General features: G+C 41.8%; 2 protein-coding genes across 2 annotated transcripts; both read right to left on the bottom strand.

Annotated features, from left to right (window-relative positions):
- Window positions 1-2,715: 2,715 nt before the first annotated feature.
- LOC138392541 (olfactory receptor 3A2) lies at window positions 2,716-3,672 on the bottom strand. The gene has a single exon (XM_069483386.1). The coding sequence runs from the start codon at window positions 3,661-3,663 to the stop codon at window positions 2,716-2,718; it is 948 nt and encodes a 315-aa protein (XP_069339487.1). The 5' UTR covers window positions 3,664-3,672.
- Window positions 3,673-12,185: 8,513 nt separating this feature from the next.
- On the bottom strand, window positions 12,186-13,133 carry LOC138392321 (olfactory receptor 3A1). Its single transcript, XM_069483093.1, has one exon. The coding sequence runs from the start codon at window positions 13,131-13,133 to the stop codon at window positions 12,186-12,188; it is 948 nt and encodes a 315-aa protein (XP_069339194.1).
- Window positions 13,134-18,802: the final 5,669 nt, after the last annotated feature.

Below are 18,802 nucleotides of genomic sequence, written 5' to 3' on the forward strand. Positions count from 1 at the left end.
AGCCAGGGCCACAAGCGTGTCCTTCCCCCATACAGTGCACCCCATCTCCATTAGCTGTGGGTTTACTCATCCCACCTGCTCTAGCCGCCCCCCCAACCCCCTTACCTGACCGGCACCCAGTGAGTATTACTACCACGTGAGCACCTTAGTGTTGATCAATTAGTACCAGTTTGGTGGCGAGTACATATGGTGCATGTTTTTCCATCCTCCTGATACTTCACTTTTCAGGATGGGCTCAATCTCTATCCAGGATAATATAAGAGGTGCTAGATCACCATTGTTTTTTGTAGTTGGGTAGTATTCCATGGTATACATATACCACATTTTATTAATCCATTCATGTATTGATGGGCATTTGGGTTGTTTCCACATCCTTGCAATTGTAAATTGTGTTGCTATAAACATTCGAGTGCAGATGTCTTTATTATAGAATGTCTTTTATTCCTTTGGATAGATGCCTAGTAGGGGGATTGCTGGATCAAATGGTTTTTCTATTTTTAGCTCTTTGGGGTATCTCCAAATTACTTTCCACAGGAGTTGTACTAATTTGCAGTCCCACCGTGGCATATCCCTGATTTTTGTTCATAAGAATTTTTCCTTTTAGGGAAACACATTCTCTTTAATCCTGGGGTGTCTGGCAACCCATGAGTAAAATATTTCATCTCTGTTCTCTACATGAAATTGGCAGGCATGACCCCAAAGGCAGGGAAGCTGAGGACTTTGATGGCACATCTTCCTGCCTCTTTCCCATCTGTTAGTCCTACCTTCTGTTCTTCTATAATCATCTCCTAGCCCGAGGAAGCAGGACTACCTAGACTATTTTATATCATTTACACCTTCAGGAAAACCTAAGCTCAATTTTTTTTTTCCTGGTAGGAAGGATGAGGCCAAGCGATAACGTCAAAGGTACAGAAGCTGGTTATCATATGGCCACACACTGATGGGAGGCGATTCCACAGTATGAATTTTATTCTCATTCCCCCACCCCTTCTCATTCTTCATTTATTGCATGTCAATTTCTTCATGTCATTGACATTCCTGAAGCATCTTGTTGGATGCTCCTACTTCTCGCCTCCTTTCTGATCTCCCATTTTCTCATCGTGTCCTTTCCCTCACTTCCACCCTTCCTTTCTACTCCATCCTGTCCCTGTGTCCTCACATTTCATCATCCTTGCTCCACTCCAATCCTGCCTGCCTCCCACTCTCATAGCTTCACTTCCTCATCCCAGCTCATCTTTCCAGTCCCTTGACCCCAGGAGGAAATGACAGAGAAGCCAAGCTCCAGGTGCAGCCATGGGGACAGTGTTAGGAATGATACAGCAGAAATACAGTAGAATTGCCAGGACAGGGTGAGCAACCTTCCCAGGGAGGCTGGAGAGAATCAGAAATGAACGGGCTGAGGACTGGATCAACACGAGGGGGAGGAAATACTGTGGGTTGGAGCTGTCCTGATGTACTGATAACATAAGGTCAGAAAGAGGCATCGCCAAAGGGAAAAAGGGTGTGGTGTGTACTTGGTAAACACATTTGGGAAGTAGAAGAGAACAGTAATTCAAGTAGAGATCACGACACATATTTAAAGACAAGTTTTAATGTATGCATATGACACCTTTGTGTTCCTTAATTTAAATAATCATCTCAGTCCATGCAAGAGAGGGAGAGGAAGAGAAAGAGAGAAAACGAAAGAAGATAGATTTCCTTCCAAGAACTACATTTATAGATATGTATTTTCCGAGCAAGGAGCTTTGGGAGAGAAAAGACTGACTTTGGAGGAAAAGGCTATGTTGGGTACTCTACAGTGAAAATTCCAAGGACCTAAATGGAGTATAAATGCTTACTCTTTCAAAGGCTTTATCATATGTGTGAGGAAGGTCACATTAAATAAGAGAAAAAGACATGGCAGGGGATGAAAGTGGAACATCCCTTTCTTGACTTTAAGATATATCATGTACGCATTAATGTTTTATTTAGGGGGGCTCTTTTCCTCTCTAGACCCATCTGTCTCCCAAATATCCAGTGGGATTCTTATGTGGTAGTGGAGAGAAGAAACTGATTTTCTTGATGGGTGAAAGGCAAACAGCTGAATGAAATAATGTTTGGCACTGGGCTCACGGTTTAAAAAAAACTTTCCATACTCTGATCTGGAGGGAATCTGACATCCCCACCAGAAGGAAACTTTGCAGTGACATCCTTAGTTACTTCAGCTGTGACTAACCAAGTGGCCCTTCCCCGTGAAACATTGCTTCCCAGGCATACGGGGCTGCAAGGCTTCAACTCTGCCCAGAAAATGGGCACAACTGAAAACAAGGCAGCCACTTGCCCAGGAGGCTAGCTTGGCAGTGCTCAACTTCATATCCGCCCTCTTTGTTTTTCTCCATAGCACGTATCACCATGTGACACACTACATGTGACGCTTACTTTGTCTACTTTTATAGCATGTGAGTTGCATGAGTGCAGACATTTTTCTCTATTTCATTCATCCATGCTCTAAAAGACTGTCTGGATCATAGAAGTAATTCAATAAATATTTGTTGAGTGATAAAGAAATGAATTATGCAGGGTCTCCTACATTTGTATATGACAAATACAGAACACTGATCTTCAGGCATCAGGAGATAAGAAAAATGGTTATTGACTAATTTTTACTGGTTACTGCCATAATGGGGAATTTCCCTCAGTCCAGAAGAGGCAGGAAAGGAGGGACCTTGTCACCTCTCAGGTCAGTGACTGCCTTCCCACAAGTATCCGCCACAGAGCACCCTGCACATCAGTGTTTCTGAGGCTGTAGATAAGTGGGTTCAGCATGGGGTTGATGACAGTGTTGAAAATGCCAACCCCTTTATCCTTGTCCGAAGCTTCCTCTGAACCCAGACGCATGTAGTTGAAGACACCCGTCCCATAGAAGAGGAACACCACAGTGAGGTGGGAGCCACATGTGGAGAAGGCCTTCTTCCTGCCCTCCGCTGAGCGGATTTGTAGAACCGCAGCTGCCACATGGATGTAGGAGGTGATGATGAGAACCACAGGTGCACCTGCCATCAAAAAACTCAAAGCAAAGAGCAGCAGCTCATTGAGTTGGGTGCTGGAGCAGGAGAGCTGGAAGAGCTGTGGGAGGTCACAGTAGAAGTGATTGACCTCTTTAGAGCCACAGAAATTGAGAGTAGTTAAGGCAATAGTGTGGGTCAGTGCATTGGTGAAGGCACAGGTCCAGGACGCAGCCACCAACATCCTCTGGACCGTCTGGCTCATGCGGGTGCTATAGGTGAGGGGCCGGCAGATGGCCAGGAACCGGTCATAGGCCATGGCGGTCAACAGGAAGCAGTCCATCCCAGCCAGAAGGTGGAAGAAGAATAGTTGTGTAAGGCAGGCTCCATAGGAAATTGTATGCTTGTGGGACAAGAGATGACTCAACATTGCGGGAACAGTGACAGTGATACACCCAACATCCAGCACTGATAGGTTCCCCAGGAAGAAGTACATGGGGGTGTGGAGTTTGGGCTCCACCAGGATGGCGGCCAGGATGCTGAGGTTGCCCCCAACTGTGACCAGGTAGGCAAAGAGAAAGAGCACAAAGACCACAGACTGCATCTCTTCTGTTTCCACTAGGCCCAGTAGAGTGAACTCAGCAACAGTGGTTCTGTTGGCCCCAGCTTCTGGCTCCATGAGTTCCTGTAAGGAATGTCCCAGCAGGGGAGGTATCGGTCCACTCATTCACTTACTCAACATAAATATTTTAAACATTTATGTTCAAAGCCCCACGGTGAGTTCCCAGTGTCTAGGTGAACATTTTCCCAGAACCCTGGCCATACTTCACGCACTTATCTCCACCACCTCAATGCCTTAGCCCTGCTCTTGGGTGCGATGCCCAATGCCACCCCGACCTTGTCCCTCCCATCTTCTGCTAGCCGAGTGGGTCACAATACTTGGGGAAATAAAATAAGGTAAAAGATCTAATGTACAACAGGAGGACCAGAGTTAATAATGTGTATTTAGGGTTTTGCGAAATGAATAGATTACAGCTGCTCTTGCCACTGGGTAACTGTGTGAGGTGATGGGTGTGTTGATTTGTTTCACTATAGCAACCATTTTACTGTATGTGTGTATCTCATGACATCATGTTGTTTACCTTAAATATACACAATAAAATTTGTTTAAAAATGATAAAAAAAGAGGCATCCTCTTTGAATATAGTAAGATTTAGGTGGAATTTCCTCGTTGTTCTCTGAGGGATGAGCCGAAGCTAAAGCAGATTTCAAAATAGAAATCCAGAGAAACTGGAAAGCATTTAAAACATAACCCGAGTTTAAAGGGTTCTAGAAATAAGTGCAAATCAAGTGAAGGTACGACAAGAATCAGAGAGAAGATACCCATGATTGTGGCTGTCAGAAAGAGCAGCTGAGTACGTTTCTCCAAGGTGAGGGACCCTACTCTGAAGTACACATTTAAAATCCCTTGTTCAATAAATCACGAGTGTAATTATTCTTATTTAAGCCTTTATACTGGACTTTGTTTAATTTGAAATTATTTATTTCATGTATGTTGTCTGCTATTCCTCTGTAAGGTCAAACTTGCAAGCACAGCCTGTGGGTTGGCTGCTGACAGGTGGAGTTGGGACTCTGCATTGCACAGTCACTGACTGGATTTCCGCTTGTCCTTGACTCAGGCGTGGTAGATGGACCAATGGCCCTAAGGATACGTCCTCAAAGGAAGAAGGTATATACTGGGAAACCCAGATTGAATTAAATCTTTTAGATTTTATGTCAAGCTCTGGATCAGAAAATATCAATGTCTCTATTGCCCAATGAATAAGCAGGGCTACAGCTTTATTGCGAGCAATGTCATTCCCTTGCACAGAATTGCTGGGAATCAGAGGATGGGAAGCATTTGGAGTCTGGTAACTCTAACAGAAGGGGAAGAGTGATGATCACCTGAGCAGGGGCTGTGAAATTCAGGGACAGGAGTGGTTAAGGAGATCCCAGAAATCAGAGGTGCTGTAGCAGTAGGACTGATATGACTGTCTGGGGATATGGTCACCAAATAAGTTTTTTAAAATCCCTGTTGATATAAATGGGAATTGAGTGCACACATTGGTGGCCTAATCTTCTCTGGTCTCAGTTTGGATCTGAGAAGCAGAGGAGGCAGTACTGAATGAGAAGCCCCACCCGGGCAAGCGGATTGTGAGGAATTTCGGTGAGTCTGTAAGAGCAAGAAGACTGCACTGACTATAGAGAAGTCAAGGCAAATGTACTCACACACAACCTTGAATCAAGGACAGTGCAGTGAGTCTCAAGATTGGCTGTCCATTGCAATTATGTGGGACCATTAGACAACCATGATGCTTGGACTTCACCCCCAAGCCAACTAAGTCAGAATCTCTGAAGGTGAGACGCAGGCACCAGGACTCTTTTAAGCACCCACCTGATCACTGTTGTCTCAGAATTTCAATGAACAGCTACTTCCAACCACCAGCTCTTTCTCACCACTCTCTAAAATTAAGACATAGTCCTTTTTCATTTTTCTTTTACTGGTAATCCTGAAGGGAGAAGAGACAATTTGAAAAACCACACAAAAAAGTTACAGAAATTAAAGATATCTTGCAAAGGTGTGGTGGTCAGTATTTCCAGCCACAATTCCTGACCCTCTGTTAGAGGAGATGCTCAGCTCCCTTGATTATTGCAATCACCTGGGAGGCTTTAAGAAGAAAATACTGATTCTCAGGTCTTTTACCAAGAATCCTGATTGAATTGGCTTAATTGGTGACACCTGGGTATAGGTACATCATTCAACCTTCCCAGGTGGTTCTAATGTCCAGCCAGGACAGAGAACCTCTGACAGATTTGCAACCTGGGGGGTGTGATAATGGCTTCTTGCTCCCCTCTTCCCTGCTCTCCTTACCGGATGTAAAAGAGCCCTTCCAGGTTATGTAGCCCCTGCCACAAAGACCCCTCCACCTAGGCTTGCGGTCAAGGCAGTGACCACAGACTGACCCATGGTTTCAAGCAGACAAAGTGCATCTCACTGGGCCCTCTATTACAGCAAGAGGACGTCTCCAATGTGAGGCTGTCTCAATGACCAACCTCCCAAATGAGGCAGAGGGGAGACTGCAGGGATGCGGCGTTCTCTAAGATGTCCTTAAAATTCCAGGATTACTTGATTTGGGATAGGGCAGAAATCATCTTCAGGCCTGATTATCATTGAGAGACTTGGAAACTAATCAATGCTTTGCAAATCAACAGGTCAATGTTGAATAACAGCTCTTTACATATGTTATATTAAAAACAGTTCACTATTCCATTTCCCCACATTTTAACTCAAGCATTAGGTTGTTACTCTAGCATTTTCCACCCCTTGCTTCTGCTGTTTTTACTTCCTGCAATGCTTTCCTCCAACTCCACATGACCAAGTATTTCAAGACTTGATTCAAATGTTAGTTGCTGAATTTATTCTTCCTTGAAAATTTCCCATCTCTCTCTTTCTGTCACACTGTCTTTCCCTATCTACCACTACAAACTATTTTTTAGAACTTACGACTGTTTACCTTCTAGCTCAGTCATTTCTCTATAGAGCTTGTCTCTCCTACATCACTGTAAGGGACTTGAGGACAGAACATATGTTGGATTCATTTTCTCAATAGCAATGCTCATCATAATACTAAACACATAGTAGTTACCCAATATTTCTCGAATAAATAAATGGATGGTTCTAATATTTGTATGATTTCAGAGAAAGGGAGCATCAGTATGAGCTAGAGTTGTCATGGAAGACTTTATAGATACATTGGGATTTGACCTAGGTTTTATGGATTAGTATGAGCTAGAGGAGCTGTGGGGTTCATTGCAGGGCTGTGGCAGGGTTAATAGACAAGTGGGGTCATGGACCAATCCATATGCTGGAGTGTTTTTCACTTAAACCTCCCCAAACAGTAAGGTCCTTACAGACAAGCACATCATGGCCAAGGACAGAAGAGCCAAGAAACAGCTGCCGTCAGCCCTCAGAAGGCTAGAGGTGCAGCTCACTTAAACTCTGGGATACTGAGATGACCTCAGGTCACCTGAGACATCCCATCCAAAGTGTCTGGCAGGGTCGCCACGAGGCTCTCCTGCATGACCACTCTCCAGGCTGTCCTTACTGAGCTGTGACAGCTCCCTATGCTGGAACTCCAACCCATCCCTTCAGGTTCCCAGCGATGAAAATGCTCAACAAGGGCTTTGCTGGAGAGAAAGTCCTAGGCTGCCTGATGCAGCGGGTGTGGGCAGTGAGCTGAACTCCACAAGTCCCCTCACACTCAGTGACAGAGAGCAGGCTTCGCCCGAGAGGGGGACATGGCCAGTGGGGACCACAAAAGGAACCAGGACCTCTTGATTATAGTCCCAGCCCTTCCCCTAGTTTTTCCCTTTCAGGGGCATCTGAGGAACTGTGTATAGTCAGGTTTATTAAGCTGTTGCGGACAGAAGCCCCTTCTCTGTTTTGTGAGAGCAGAGGAAGGACTCCCGGGAATACTCACCCTGGAAGGGGCATGGAAGCCAGAGGGGTTTCTTCAGGAAAGAAGGTGAGGAGCTGTGCGGACCCAGTTATCCGCCCAGAAAGCAAGCGAGTAGCTGTATGTTAGAAAGGAGAGGGGAACAAGCTGATACCCTCTGTGTCATGGGGCTATTCTTCCTGCAGTGTTATCCTCTGGGGGGCTCAGAAATCAGCCCTCCCAGGAGAGCGGAGTAGTGTAGGGAGAGAGATATGGAAAGTGAAGCCTCTCAAGCCCTTCACGCAGATGGCGGCCACGTCTCACGTTTTCTGGTATTTAGACCTCACAAAAGGCTTCACCTCCGGTGCTGACTTTCTGGGCAGCTGGTTAGGGCAGGTGAGGCAGCTCCACTTCCTGGTGGGTGACTGAGGTCTCGAGGACTTGCACTTATCCTCAAAGTCCCAGGGAGGGGAGAGGTGCAGGTGGGGACAAGATATGGGCTTCCTAAAGCAGGGATTTTCTTTCCCAGATGTCAACCCAGCGGCTTTGAGCAGAGACAAGCCAGTTTCTGAACTTGCCTTGGACCTGGGGATGAGGACGAGGCCCCAGAAGAAGAGGAAGAAGCCTTCTTCAAAGCCAGTGTGCTGATGAGCCCTCAAGAATGGGGTGCTTTCTCTCTGGGTGCTTGTTAGTGGGGCCATTGGGACTGTGTCTTTGGGATCCTGTAATGATTCTGGAAGTGGTGGTAGAAGAGCTATGTCACGCTGGAAGGACTCCTGGGAAGCTGCCTACCAACATGATTTCCTAAGTCAGGCCCTTAGAAAGTGAGAGCCCTGGTGGAAGTCACAGATTAATGAGCAGAGGGTGTGGGAAGGTTGAGGGCTGTGTTCCTCCAACTCCTATTCCCACTAATAATTTCTCCCCCAACATCCTTTCCCCCAAGGCAGGGTGGGTCATCCCCTCCCTGGCCTATTCCCTTTCTACTTGGGAAGAACTTACTGAGGTTTTCTTGTGTCAGCATGATAAATTTTTTAAAATATTGTACAAACATTAAAAAAAAGAAATACAAATAACAAACACAGTCATGTGCCACATAATGACATTTCAGTCAATGACAGACTGCACACATAACAGTGGTCAGAACAATAGTCTCTTCCATGTAGCCTAGGTGTGTAGCAGGCTATCCCATCTAGGTTTGTGTAAGTACACTGTGGTGTGTGCAAACACACCACCACAATCACCTAACAAAACATTTCTCAGAATGTATCCCCATCAGTAAATGACACATGACTGTATGTAAAAACCTAGTCAACCATAAACAAAGAAATTCAAATTAAAAGATAATTCAATATTTTATCTCATTTTTAAAGATACAAAGGTATATTAATAACAGCCAGTGAATTCAAAGATATGAAGTAACTGTCATTCTCACACACTGCCAATCAGGATGTAAAATGATGCAAATTTTTTGGCAAATAGAAAGGCAGAATACTTACCAAATTTTAACTTTGCATTTGTAATTCCTTTAGTGCACATGCACATACATACATATACACACACACATAACACAAATTACTTTCATGAATTTTGCCAGTGAGATTAATTTCAGATGTATGGAAAGATAATATAAATATTAATCTCAGTATTATTAGAAGTTGCAAAAATAGGAAATAAATTATATCCATAGGGATTTGGTTAAATATATTATAATGTATCCACAGAATGGAGTATTATGCAAACTTTGAAAAGGATAAGACATATCTGTTGGCTGACATGTGAGAATTATACTATGTAATGTGGACAGAAAAAGTAAATTACAAAACAGTATGGTTTTGAATGTGTGAGTGTGTGTGTTTGTGTTCACTTGTCTGGAAAGCTGAACACCAAACTATTAACAATAATTACTTTTAAATTATGGGATTATTGTGGGGATGGTGTAGAAGGGTGATGATGATGTTCTGTATTGTTTGGACTTTCATAACATGATATATTACATGTATCATGGAATTTTCAAGTAGCAAAGAGATTTCCAGTTTGGAATTAAAAAAAAAAAAGAAGAAGACAAATTCCAAAGGAGAAGGAATCTCCCACGTTGTTAAAGAAACCCTGTGATCCTGGAGGGTGAACAGAGAGCTGAGAATCAGTGTCCTTGGTCATTCTCTATGATACTGAACCCAGTTGCTCCATTCTACCCTCCTGATGATGCCAAGACAAAACCATCCCCTAAGGCTTGAGACGACTAACAGGATGGAAAAATGCTAGAGGCGGGGGCCTTTGGAGGTAAACAGTAAGCTCTGTTTTGCTGTGGTGTTCGGTGCTCGCAGGCAGGAGGAGTGATGGTGGAAGATGTGGTAACTCCGGACAAAGAGAGTCTTTCTATCCATCCATACTAGCAGAATCAGAGAACATTAGTGGTGGGAGAACCTTAATGAATACCTTGTGCCTTCTGCCAAGTACAGGCCCAGAGGAGGTAATGAACTTCCTCAATGTCAAGAACATTGTGCATGGGAGAAGTGATGAGGTGAGAACCACATCACAGGTCTTCCCCCAGCAGTTTTCTTGACCCTTGGAGGAAGCTCGCTCTGTGTATCCCTGAAGTGCATCTGGTCACTGAAAAAGCATCAGGAAAGAGCCATCCTTGCTCTATCTGTTGATGATATTAGCAGGCATGGCGTGGCCCCAAAGGCAGGGGGCGTAAGTTGGGCAGTTAGTCACACATTTTGATGACATTTTAGAACGCACGCAGCTGAATACAGTACTCCGCACTCCTTTTCTCCTGTCTTTTCCCATCTGATAAACCTTCCTGACATTCTGGGAGCATCTCTGTTTAGAGAAATTGAAAATGAGTACCCTGTGCACTTTTTAGCACCTTTAGCAAATCTTAAAATATTATTTCCTTCTTAGTAAATAGGATGGGCTCCAACGGGGGCGTCAGGGCTGCCAGAGCTGGTTATTGCTGGACGACACAGAATGGGAAGCCCACACCTCCCATCCCTAACCCACTAATGTTATCCCCCACTTTCTTCCGCTGATCCTGTAAGAGTCTCAGGGCATCTTATCCAATCCCTCCATTCTTTCTCATCTCCCACTCTATCTCTGTACCCCATTTGGTTCTCTCTAACACCTCCATCCTTCCTTCTTGACCCCCTCTGCTTGCAGTTCTACCCCATTTCTCCGTGTTCCCGTCTTTCATCTTTATTTTCCCACTAACTCTCCACCTACTATCTTGTGTTGCTTCCCTCTTTTGTGTCACTTTGCTTCATCTCTACTTTACCCCATCCTTCCAGTTCCTTGTCCCCTTAAAATATTATGGAGAAGCCAAGTCACAGGTGCTGGTCAAAAAAAATTTTAGGGAAATGAATCAGGAAACATCAGCGGCACAGTACAGTTGACAATAAATGGACACTTTGTCCTAAAAGAGAAACTAGAAGGAATTTATAGCTTAATGTTGAGCGGACTGAAGGCTGATAAACAGCAAGATGAGATAATGTTCTACGTCAGCGCCATACTCCCCTACTGATAAGGGATATTTAGGGTGAGGCATCACCATATGACAAGCATTTGCAGTTATAGATTGTCTCATCTAGGAGGTTTGGGGACTAAGAGTGAGAATTCAGAGAAGAATTTCATATTGAGTAGTCTGAGAATTTTTGAAATACATAAATAATGTCTATATTATACATTCCTTTTTACTTAAATTAAATTTAATGCAATTTTATTATTTTATTTTTGGAGACAGGGTCTTATTCTGTCACCCAGGCTAGAGTGCAGTGGCATGATTATAGCTCACTGCAACCCCAAACTCCTGGGCTCAAGGAATCTCCCTGCCTCAGCCTCCTGAGCAGCTGGGACTACAGATGCACACCACCAGACCTAGCTGATTTTTCTATTTTTTGTAGAGACAGGGTCTCACTATGTTGCTCAGGCTGGTCTCGAACTCCTGGCCTCAAGCCATCTTCCCACCTCAGCCTCCCAAAGTGCTAGGATTACAGGTGTGAGCCACCATGCCCAGCCCAGATTATAAATTCTTATCTTTTTAAAAGATTTCAAACATATAGGGAAGGACAGGTGAGGAAAATTCATTTTTGCATCAAGATGCATGATATGTGTGATTGGAGTTTTAACACTTAAAAACAGGTCATGGGCTGCATGCGGTATCATGATCTCCAGAATGCGTGACCATGCAGCTTCCCATCTGTCCCCTCTATATCCTATGGGAGCTTGGTGTAACAGGAAAGAGCACTTTTTTGTGTGTGTTGTTTTGTTTTTTGTTTATAGAGTACTGATAGGACAAATGAAATAACCCTGATGTCTAGGTCTATGTTTTATAAACAGACCAACCATACCTGAACTTGAGGGAAAAATATGAGTGGGGAACTTCTGGGAATCCAGGCTATAACCAGTCAAAGAGTCATTCCCTCTGAAACATGAACCTGTAAGCACTCACAGCTTCCTAGGTTTCACTTCTACCCAGAAAAGGGAGGACACAGTGACTATCAAGCTGTAATTTCTCAAAGGGGCTGTCCTGGCAGAATCTATACACCTATTGCCTACTATTGGTCCAGGACTTCTTTGAGAAACAATAACTATTATCCTCTAACAAAAAGTCGTCCTCACACTCAAGGAGCTAGAAATAGTTCTGGACCATTTTGTCCTAGTCCCTGGTTCTAGAAGAATTTTCCTTTAGTCCAAAAAGACACAGGGAAGAAGGGTACTTGAGACCTCCTCAAGCCAGTGGCCGCACCGCCCTGAGCATCCTCCAGAGGGCGCCCTGCACATCAGTGTTCCTGAGGCTGTAGATGATTGGGTTCAGCATAGGGTTGATGACAGTGTTGAAGATTCCAATGGCTTTATCCTTATCTGAAAGCTTGGCTGAACCTAGTCGCATGTAGTTAAAGATACCTGAACCGTAGAATATGATAACTACAGTGACGTGGGAACCACATGTGGAGAAGGCTTTCTTCCTGCCCTCTGCAGAGCGGATTCTCAGGACTGCAGCTGCCACGTGGGCATAAGAGGTGACAATGAGGGCCATGGGGGTACCTGCCATCACGAAACCCACAGCAAAGAGTATCAGCTCATTGAGTTGGGTGCTGGAGCAGGAGAGCTGGAAGAGCTGTGGGAGGTCACAGTAGAAGTGATTGATCACATTGGGGCCACAGAAATTGAGAGTAGTTAAGGCAATAGTGTGGGTCAGTGCATTGGTGAAGGCACAAGTCCAGGACACAACCACCAACATCCTCTGGACCCTCTGGTTCATGCGGGTGCTATAGGTGAGGGGCCGGCAGATGGCCAGGAATCGGTCATAGGCCATGGCGGTCAACAGGAAGCAGTCCACTCCAACGAGCAAATGGAAGAAGAAGAGTTGTGTAAGGCAAGCTCCATAGGAAATTGTATGTTTGTGGGACAAGAGACGACTTAACATTGAGGGAACAGTGACACTGATGCACCCAACATCCAGCACCGATAGGTTCCCCAGGAAGAAGTACATGGGGGTGTGGAGTTTGGGCTCTGCCAAGATGGCAGCCAGGATGCTGAAGTTGCCCCCAATTGTGACCAGGTAGACAAAGAGGAAGAGCACAAAGACCACTGGCCACAGCTCCGGTGTCTCCACCAGGCCCAGCAGGATGAACTCCGTAATGGCTGTTCCATTGGCCCCAGATTTTAGCTGCATGAGTTCCTGCAAAGAAACGTCCAAGGAGGAAAAGAATCAATCCTCTAAATTAACTTATTTATTCAAAAAGAAGAAACAGACCTTGTTCTACACGTTTACCCTCTGCTAAGTTCCCTCTGTCCAAGTAAGGACTTTCCCACGCCTTTGACCACACTATACTTATTAACTGTCTCGCTGCATTTACCTCAATATCTTTACTTTATTCCCTGATATAAGAACAGGTGACATTACCACTCTGGACCTCTCTCCCTCTGCTAGGTAAAAGAACTTATTTGTAGCAATTATGAAGGACAAAACCACTGGGGGAAAACAGCAAAAAGTATACTTCTGGTTTGGACATGGCAGAATAAATCTGGATCTTTTTCTTCTCAGAACTCATCCCTTTCCAAAACAAGCAAAGACTCAACATACAGATTCTATCTTCAAAGAAACTAGTAAATATCCCAAACCCCAATCCATAAACTAGATTGGATGGCTTCAGGTACAGTCAAGATCAAATAGGACAGTGGCAGAAGCAGAGAGAGGAAAGTCATGGCTGTAAAAGAGAAAGGTAAGTACAATTCTCTAAAGAAAGTGGGCAACCAGTAAAGAATGAAACCAAAGCTCTTGTTTGCAATAATGGGAGTAGTGCGCAAAGTATGGCATCATGACCTTCTGTGGTCCTGAGTTGGATGCATGAAGCAGAGAAAAGCCTAAATGGAAAATCAAATACACAGGCAAGTTATATTTGCAGGCTATAGAGAAGGCATGAGATTGGAGGTGAGAAATAAGAAAAATACACCATAACAGTTCTACAGTTACCTGTCTACATTGATTACAGACAAGTAAAGGCTAAAATAATTTCCTTCCCATTCAGAATCACAAGATAAGTTCCTGCTAGCCTGAAACATGATCTTAGCCTCTTCTTATATAGGTATCTTGCAAATACCTAGTTCAGCAAAAACTCACTTCATTCAAGCATTCAAAAATAGACTTGGCAAGGTTCCCTCACTCCTATAATCCTAGCACTTTGGCTTAGGCAGGAGGATCACATGAGCCCAGGAGTTCGACACCAGCCTGAGCAACATAGCAAGACCCTGTTTCTACGAAAAAATAGAAAAATTAGCTAGGCATTGTGCCATGTGCCTGTAGTCCCAGCTACTCGGGAGGCTGAGGCAGGAAGATTGCTTGAGCTCAGGAGTTTGAAATTGCAGTGAGCTCTGATAACGTCACTGCACTCTAGCCTGGACAACAGAGCAACACCCTGTCTCAAGAAAAAAAAAAAATGATTCAAAAACAAACAAGCACAGGATATATACAAGGATTCCACAAGAAAAAAGAAGGAAATAAACACATACACATAAAAAGGAAGATAAAATTCACTCCACAGAAGAACATTGCCATGGAACACATGAAAATTGTGACCAAACATTTTAACCTATCTAAAAAATTTTAACTTCACAAATAGAACTTTAATATATGCTGAAAGATATAAAATAAAATTTGAACAAAGGAAAAACATGTCATATTCTTGGACTGGAAGATTCTATAACATTAGGATGTCATTTATCCCTAAATAATAATCCCTACAATAATAAATTATAGCAATTCTCAACAAAAATGTCAATAAGATATTTCATAAATAAATATTACATTGGTTCTAAGGTTTGTCTAGAAAAACAAGCAAGAAGGGCAGATTGAAAAATTTAGTTAAGATGGACGATGGGCCGGGTAATGTGTGAAGCATCGTTAATATTATTTCCCCATTTTTCTATTGAGTTGTTGCTCTTTAAATATATAAGAGGTAGCTTTTTAACTGTTAGGAAATATTGGCCCATTGTATCAGTTGCAAATATTTTTTGATTATGCTTATATCAATTAAGTATATTAATTAGAGATCAATCCAGGAAGCAGAAACACCATGAGTACTTGGCAAAATTTATTATAGGAATTATACTTTAAACTACATTTGAAGTGAAAGGAGGTAGGAAGGTAACAAACTGAAAAGGAGTAGAGAAAAGCCACTCATCAGCTCTGGCTTGTGTTCAGAAGTAGGAACTTGCAGGAAGGTAGGCAAGTCAGCTGGTGGAATTGCCAAGGTGGCTAATGTGGACATCTGGAGGGTTATGGACTCTTCATGACTACCACCTCTGTGAGTTTGCAGAAAGCATCTGGGCAGTGCTGGGCAGCAGGGAGGCAGTCAGGAAGGAGAGCTCTAAACAGAACAAGAAGCAGCAGGATAAACCGGAACTCTGCAGAGCTTTCTGCGTCTACTTCTCTCCACCTCCAAACTTCGGAGCATAAAGTCTTCACTTATTCTTTACAACTAATCACACAAATTCCCCCAGTGGCCAACCCTAACCTGAAACTTCACAGGAAATGGGTTTTCAGGAAATGTAGTTCCAGCTTAGTGAAATTGCCAGAATTTTTGAATTTTAACAGATTCATCAGTTTTGGTGTTTTATTTGTATTTTCTATACTTTGAGTCATTAACTAATTAATTAAACCAAGGAGGTGAAAGATCTTTATACTAAAAGTTTTAAAACATTGATGAAAGAAATTGAGGAAGACACAAAGAAATGGAAAGATAATCTATGTTCAAGGATCAGAAGAATTAATATTGTTGGAGTATCCAACTACCCAAAGCAATCTGCAGATGCAATGCAATCCTTATCAAAATTCCAACATAATTTTTCACAAAAATAGAAAAAAAAATCCTAAAATTAGTGTGGAACCATGAAAGACCCCGGCTATCCAAAGCAATCTCGGGCAAAGAGAACAAAGCTAGAGGCATCACCCTATCTGACTTCAAAATATACTACAAACCTATAGTAATCAAAACAGCATGATATTTATGTAAAAACAGACATATAGATCAATGGAACAGAATAGAGAACCCAATAATAAATCCACACATTTACAGTCAACTGATTTTCAATAAAGGTGCCAAAACACACAATGGGGAAAGGACAGTCTCTTTAATAAATGGTGTTGGAAAAACTGGATATCCACATCCAGAAGAATGAAATTAGATGATTATCTCCCAGCATATGGAAAAAGCAACCAAAAATGGATTAAAGACTTAATTGGAAGACCTGGAACTTTAACACTTCTAACCTTTCTAGCAGAAACATAGATGAAAAGCTCCAATGAGTTTCTGGATATGAACCCAAAGGCACAGACAACAAAAGCAAAAATGGACAAATGAGATGGCATCAAATGAAAAACCTTCTGCACAACACAGGAAGCAATTAATACAGTGAAGATACAATCCATGAATTTGGAAAAAATATTTGCAAACCATACATCTGATAAGGAGCTAATATTAAAAAAATATCTTAAGTAACTCAAAACAACAATAGCAAAACAAAACACACAAATAGCCCTGTTAAAATATGGACAAAGGACCTAAATAGACATTTCTCAAATGAAGACATATAAATGGCTGACAGATAGATGAAAAAATGCTCATCATCAGTAATCATCAGAGAAATTCACATGACAACACATGAGGTATCAACTCACACCTGTTAGAATGGCTATTATCAAAACGACAAAAGTTAAGTGTTAGCTATGGTGTGGATAAATGAGAATCCTTGTGCACTATTGGTGGGAATGTAAATTAATACAGCCTTTATTGAGGACAGTATGGAAATTCCTTAAAAAATTAAAAATAGAATTACCATAAGATCCATCACTCCCACTTCTGGACATAAAATCCAAGAAATTGAAATCAGTATGCCTAAGAGATACTCACACTCCCATGTTCATTGCAACATTATTCGCAATAGCTAAGATAAGGAAGCAACCTGGGTTTTCCATCATCAGATGAATGGTTAAAGAAAATGTGGTATATGTACACAAGAGAGTACTATTCAGCCTTTAAAAAGCAGGAAATTCTGTCATTTGGGATAAATGGATGAACCTGGAGGATATATGCAAAGTGAAAAAAGCCAGGCACAGAAAAACAAATGTTACATTATCTCACTTATATGTGAAATCTAAAAATGTCAAATTTGTAGAAGTAGAGAGTTGAGTGCTGGTTATCAGAGGCTAGGGGAGAGGGATGGGTGGAGAATGAAGAGATGTTGATCAAATGGTGCTAAGCTTTAGTTAGGAGGAATAAGCTTTATTGATCAATTGCATAGAATGGTGACTATAATAAATAATCATGCATTGCTAAAAGAGTAGGTTTTCAATGTTTTGACCAGCAAAAAATTGTTAAGTATACAATGTGATGGATTTAATTGGCTTGATTCAATCATTTTACAATATAAACATACATCACAAAGTCATATTGTACTCCACAAATATATACATTTATTATTTGTGAGTTAAAAATAAAATAAAGAAATAATTACACTAGTAGCAATCTCTAATGCTCATAAAGTTATTGAGAAAAGTTTTGTTTAAACTTTAATGACTAGAATATTCTCATGCTATATAAACTTTCCTGTAGCACAGGAAAAGGTAAAAGAATCCCGCCACTGTTGTGAAGTTAGCACACATGTGACACTAAAATATAACCATTTTGTGAAGAAAAAAATACCGCTAGAGAACGTTAGTTATGGCTATAGAAACAAAATGCTAAATATAATTAAAAGGAATTTAAAATATCATATATGTTTAAAAGAATAACCTAGCATTAAGTTACAGCTCTTATAAGAAATTGGAGATGATTTAATATGTCAATGTATTTAATGTAACACATTAAATCAATTGCCTAAAACATACTTTTTACATGTCAAGATCTATTCTTTATTCAAAAGAAAAAATACCCAGTTATAGTTAGGTAGGAATAGAAAGATACTACTTTCTAATGGGGAATAACAAATTACTCCATGAAAATCGGGAGCAAGAGTTCCTACCATTATGCCTATTTTTTTAACTGTCCTAGAATCATTAGAAAAATTAATGTCAAGAAATATAAAAATAAAGTTTATATTTTGGAAAGAAAAATATCTATTTGTTTGTCTACAAGACCTATTAAAACAAAAGTAGCAAAATAAAAAGCAAATCTACAAAAATCCTTATTTCCTTTTATCCCATCAGTATATATTGATGAAAAACATAACAAAAATACATTCAAAAACACATTTTTTTAAAAAGTGAAATTCTTATCATATAATGTGATGTGATTAAAGCAGGATGCAACATGATTTTATATTAACAAACACACTCACTCTCACATGCAGAAACAAGACCAGAAGGAAATTCCAAACTTTCACCCGTGGTTTGAGAAGTAATATGGGAGGTTTTTAGCTTCTTCCTTCTACTCTTCTCTACTTTGCAAATCGTCTACAATTAATACTGATTATTTTTTGATAGTGAATACCACCTCCTGGGGCTGCTCATGACAAACCAACTAAACCCCATATCACAATAAACTAACTGAACAAAAGAGATACCGAAAACCCCTTCCCCTACAATATCCACTATTTACACTACCCTGGTATCTTGGGCATGGACAGAATTTCTTTGAGGCATTCCCTGATAACGCTCACAGCTGGCAGTTACTGGGAGACTTCCTCTGGGCTAGACACCGCGCACTGTTCTAAGTACTTTACGTGAGTTAGCTTATTTATTCCTCCCAACATCCCTATGAGATGAGTACTATTTTTAACCCCTGTTTTACAGAAAGAACATGAGTCACATAAAGCAAGTGACACAGGCAGGATTTTAACCCAGGG

Source organism: Eulemur rufifrons, chromosome 9, assembly GCF_041146395.1.
Source record: "Eulemur rufifrons isolate Redbay chromosome 9, OSU_ERuf_1, whole genome shotgun sequence".
Taxonomy (NCBI): domain Eukaryota; kingdom Metazoa; phylum Chordata; class Mammalia; order Primates; family Lemuridae; genus Eulemur; species Eulemur rufifrons.

Coding starts and splice junctions, on each gene's coding strand:
- LOC138392541 (XM_069483386.1), bottom strand. CDS start 3,663: ATGGAGCCAGAAGCTGGGGCCAACAGAACCACTGTTGCTGAGTTCACT.
- LOC138392321 (XM_069483093.1), bottom strand. CDS start 13,133: ATGCAGCTAAAATCTGGGGCCAATGGAACAGCCATTACGGAGTTCATC.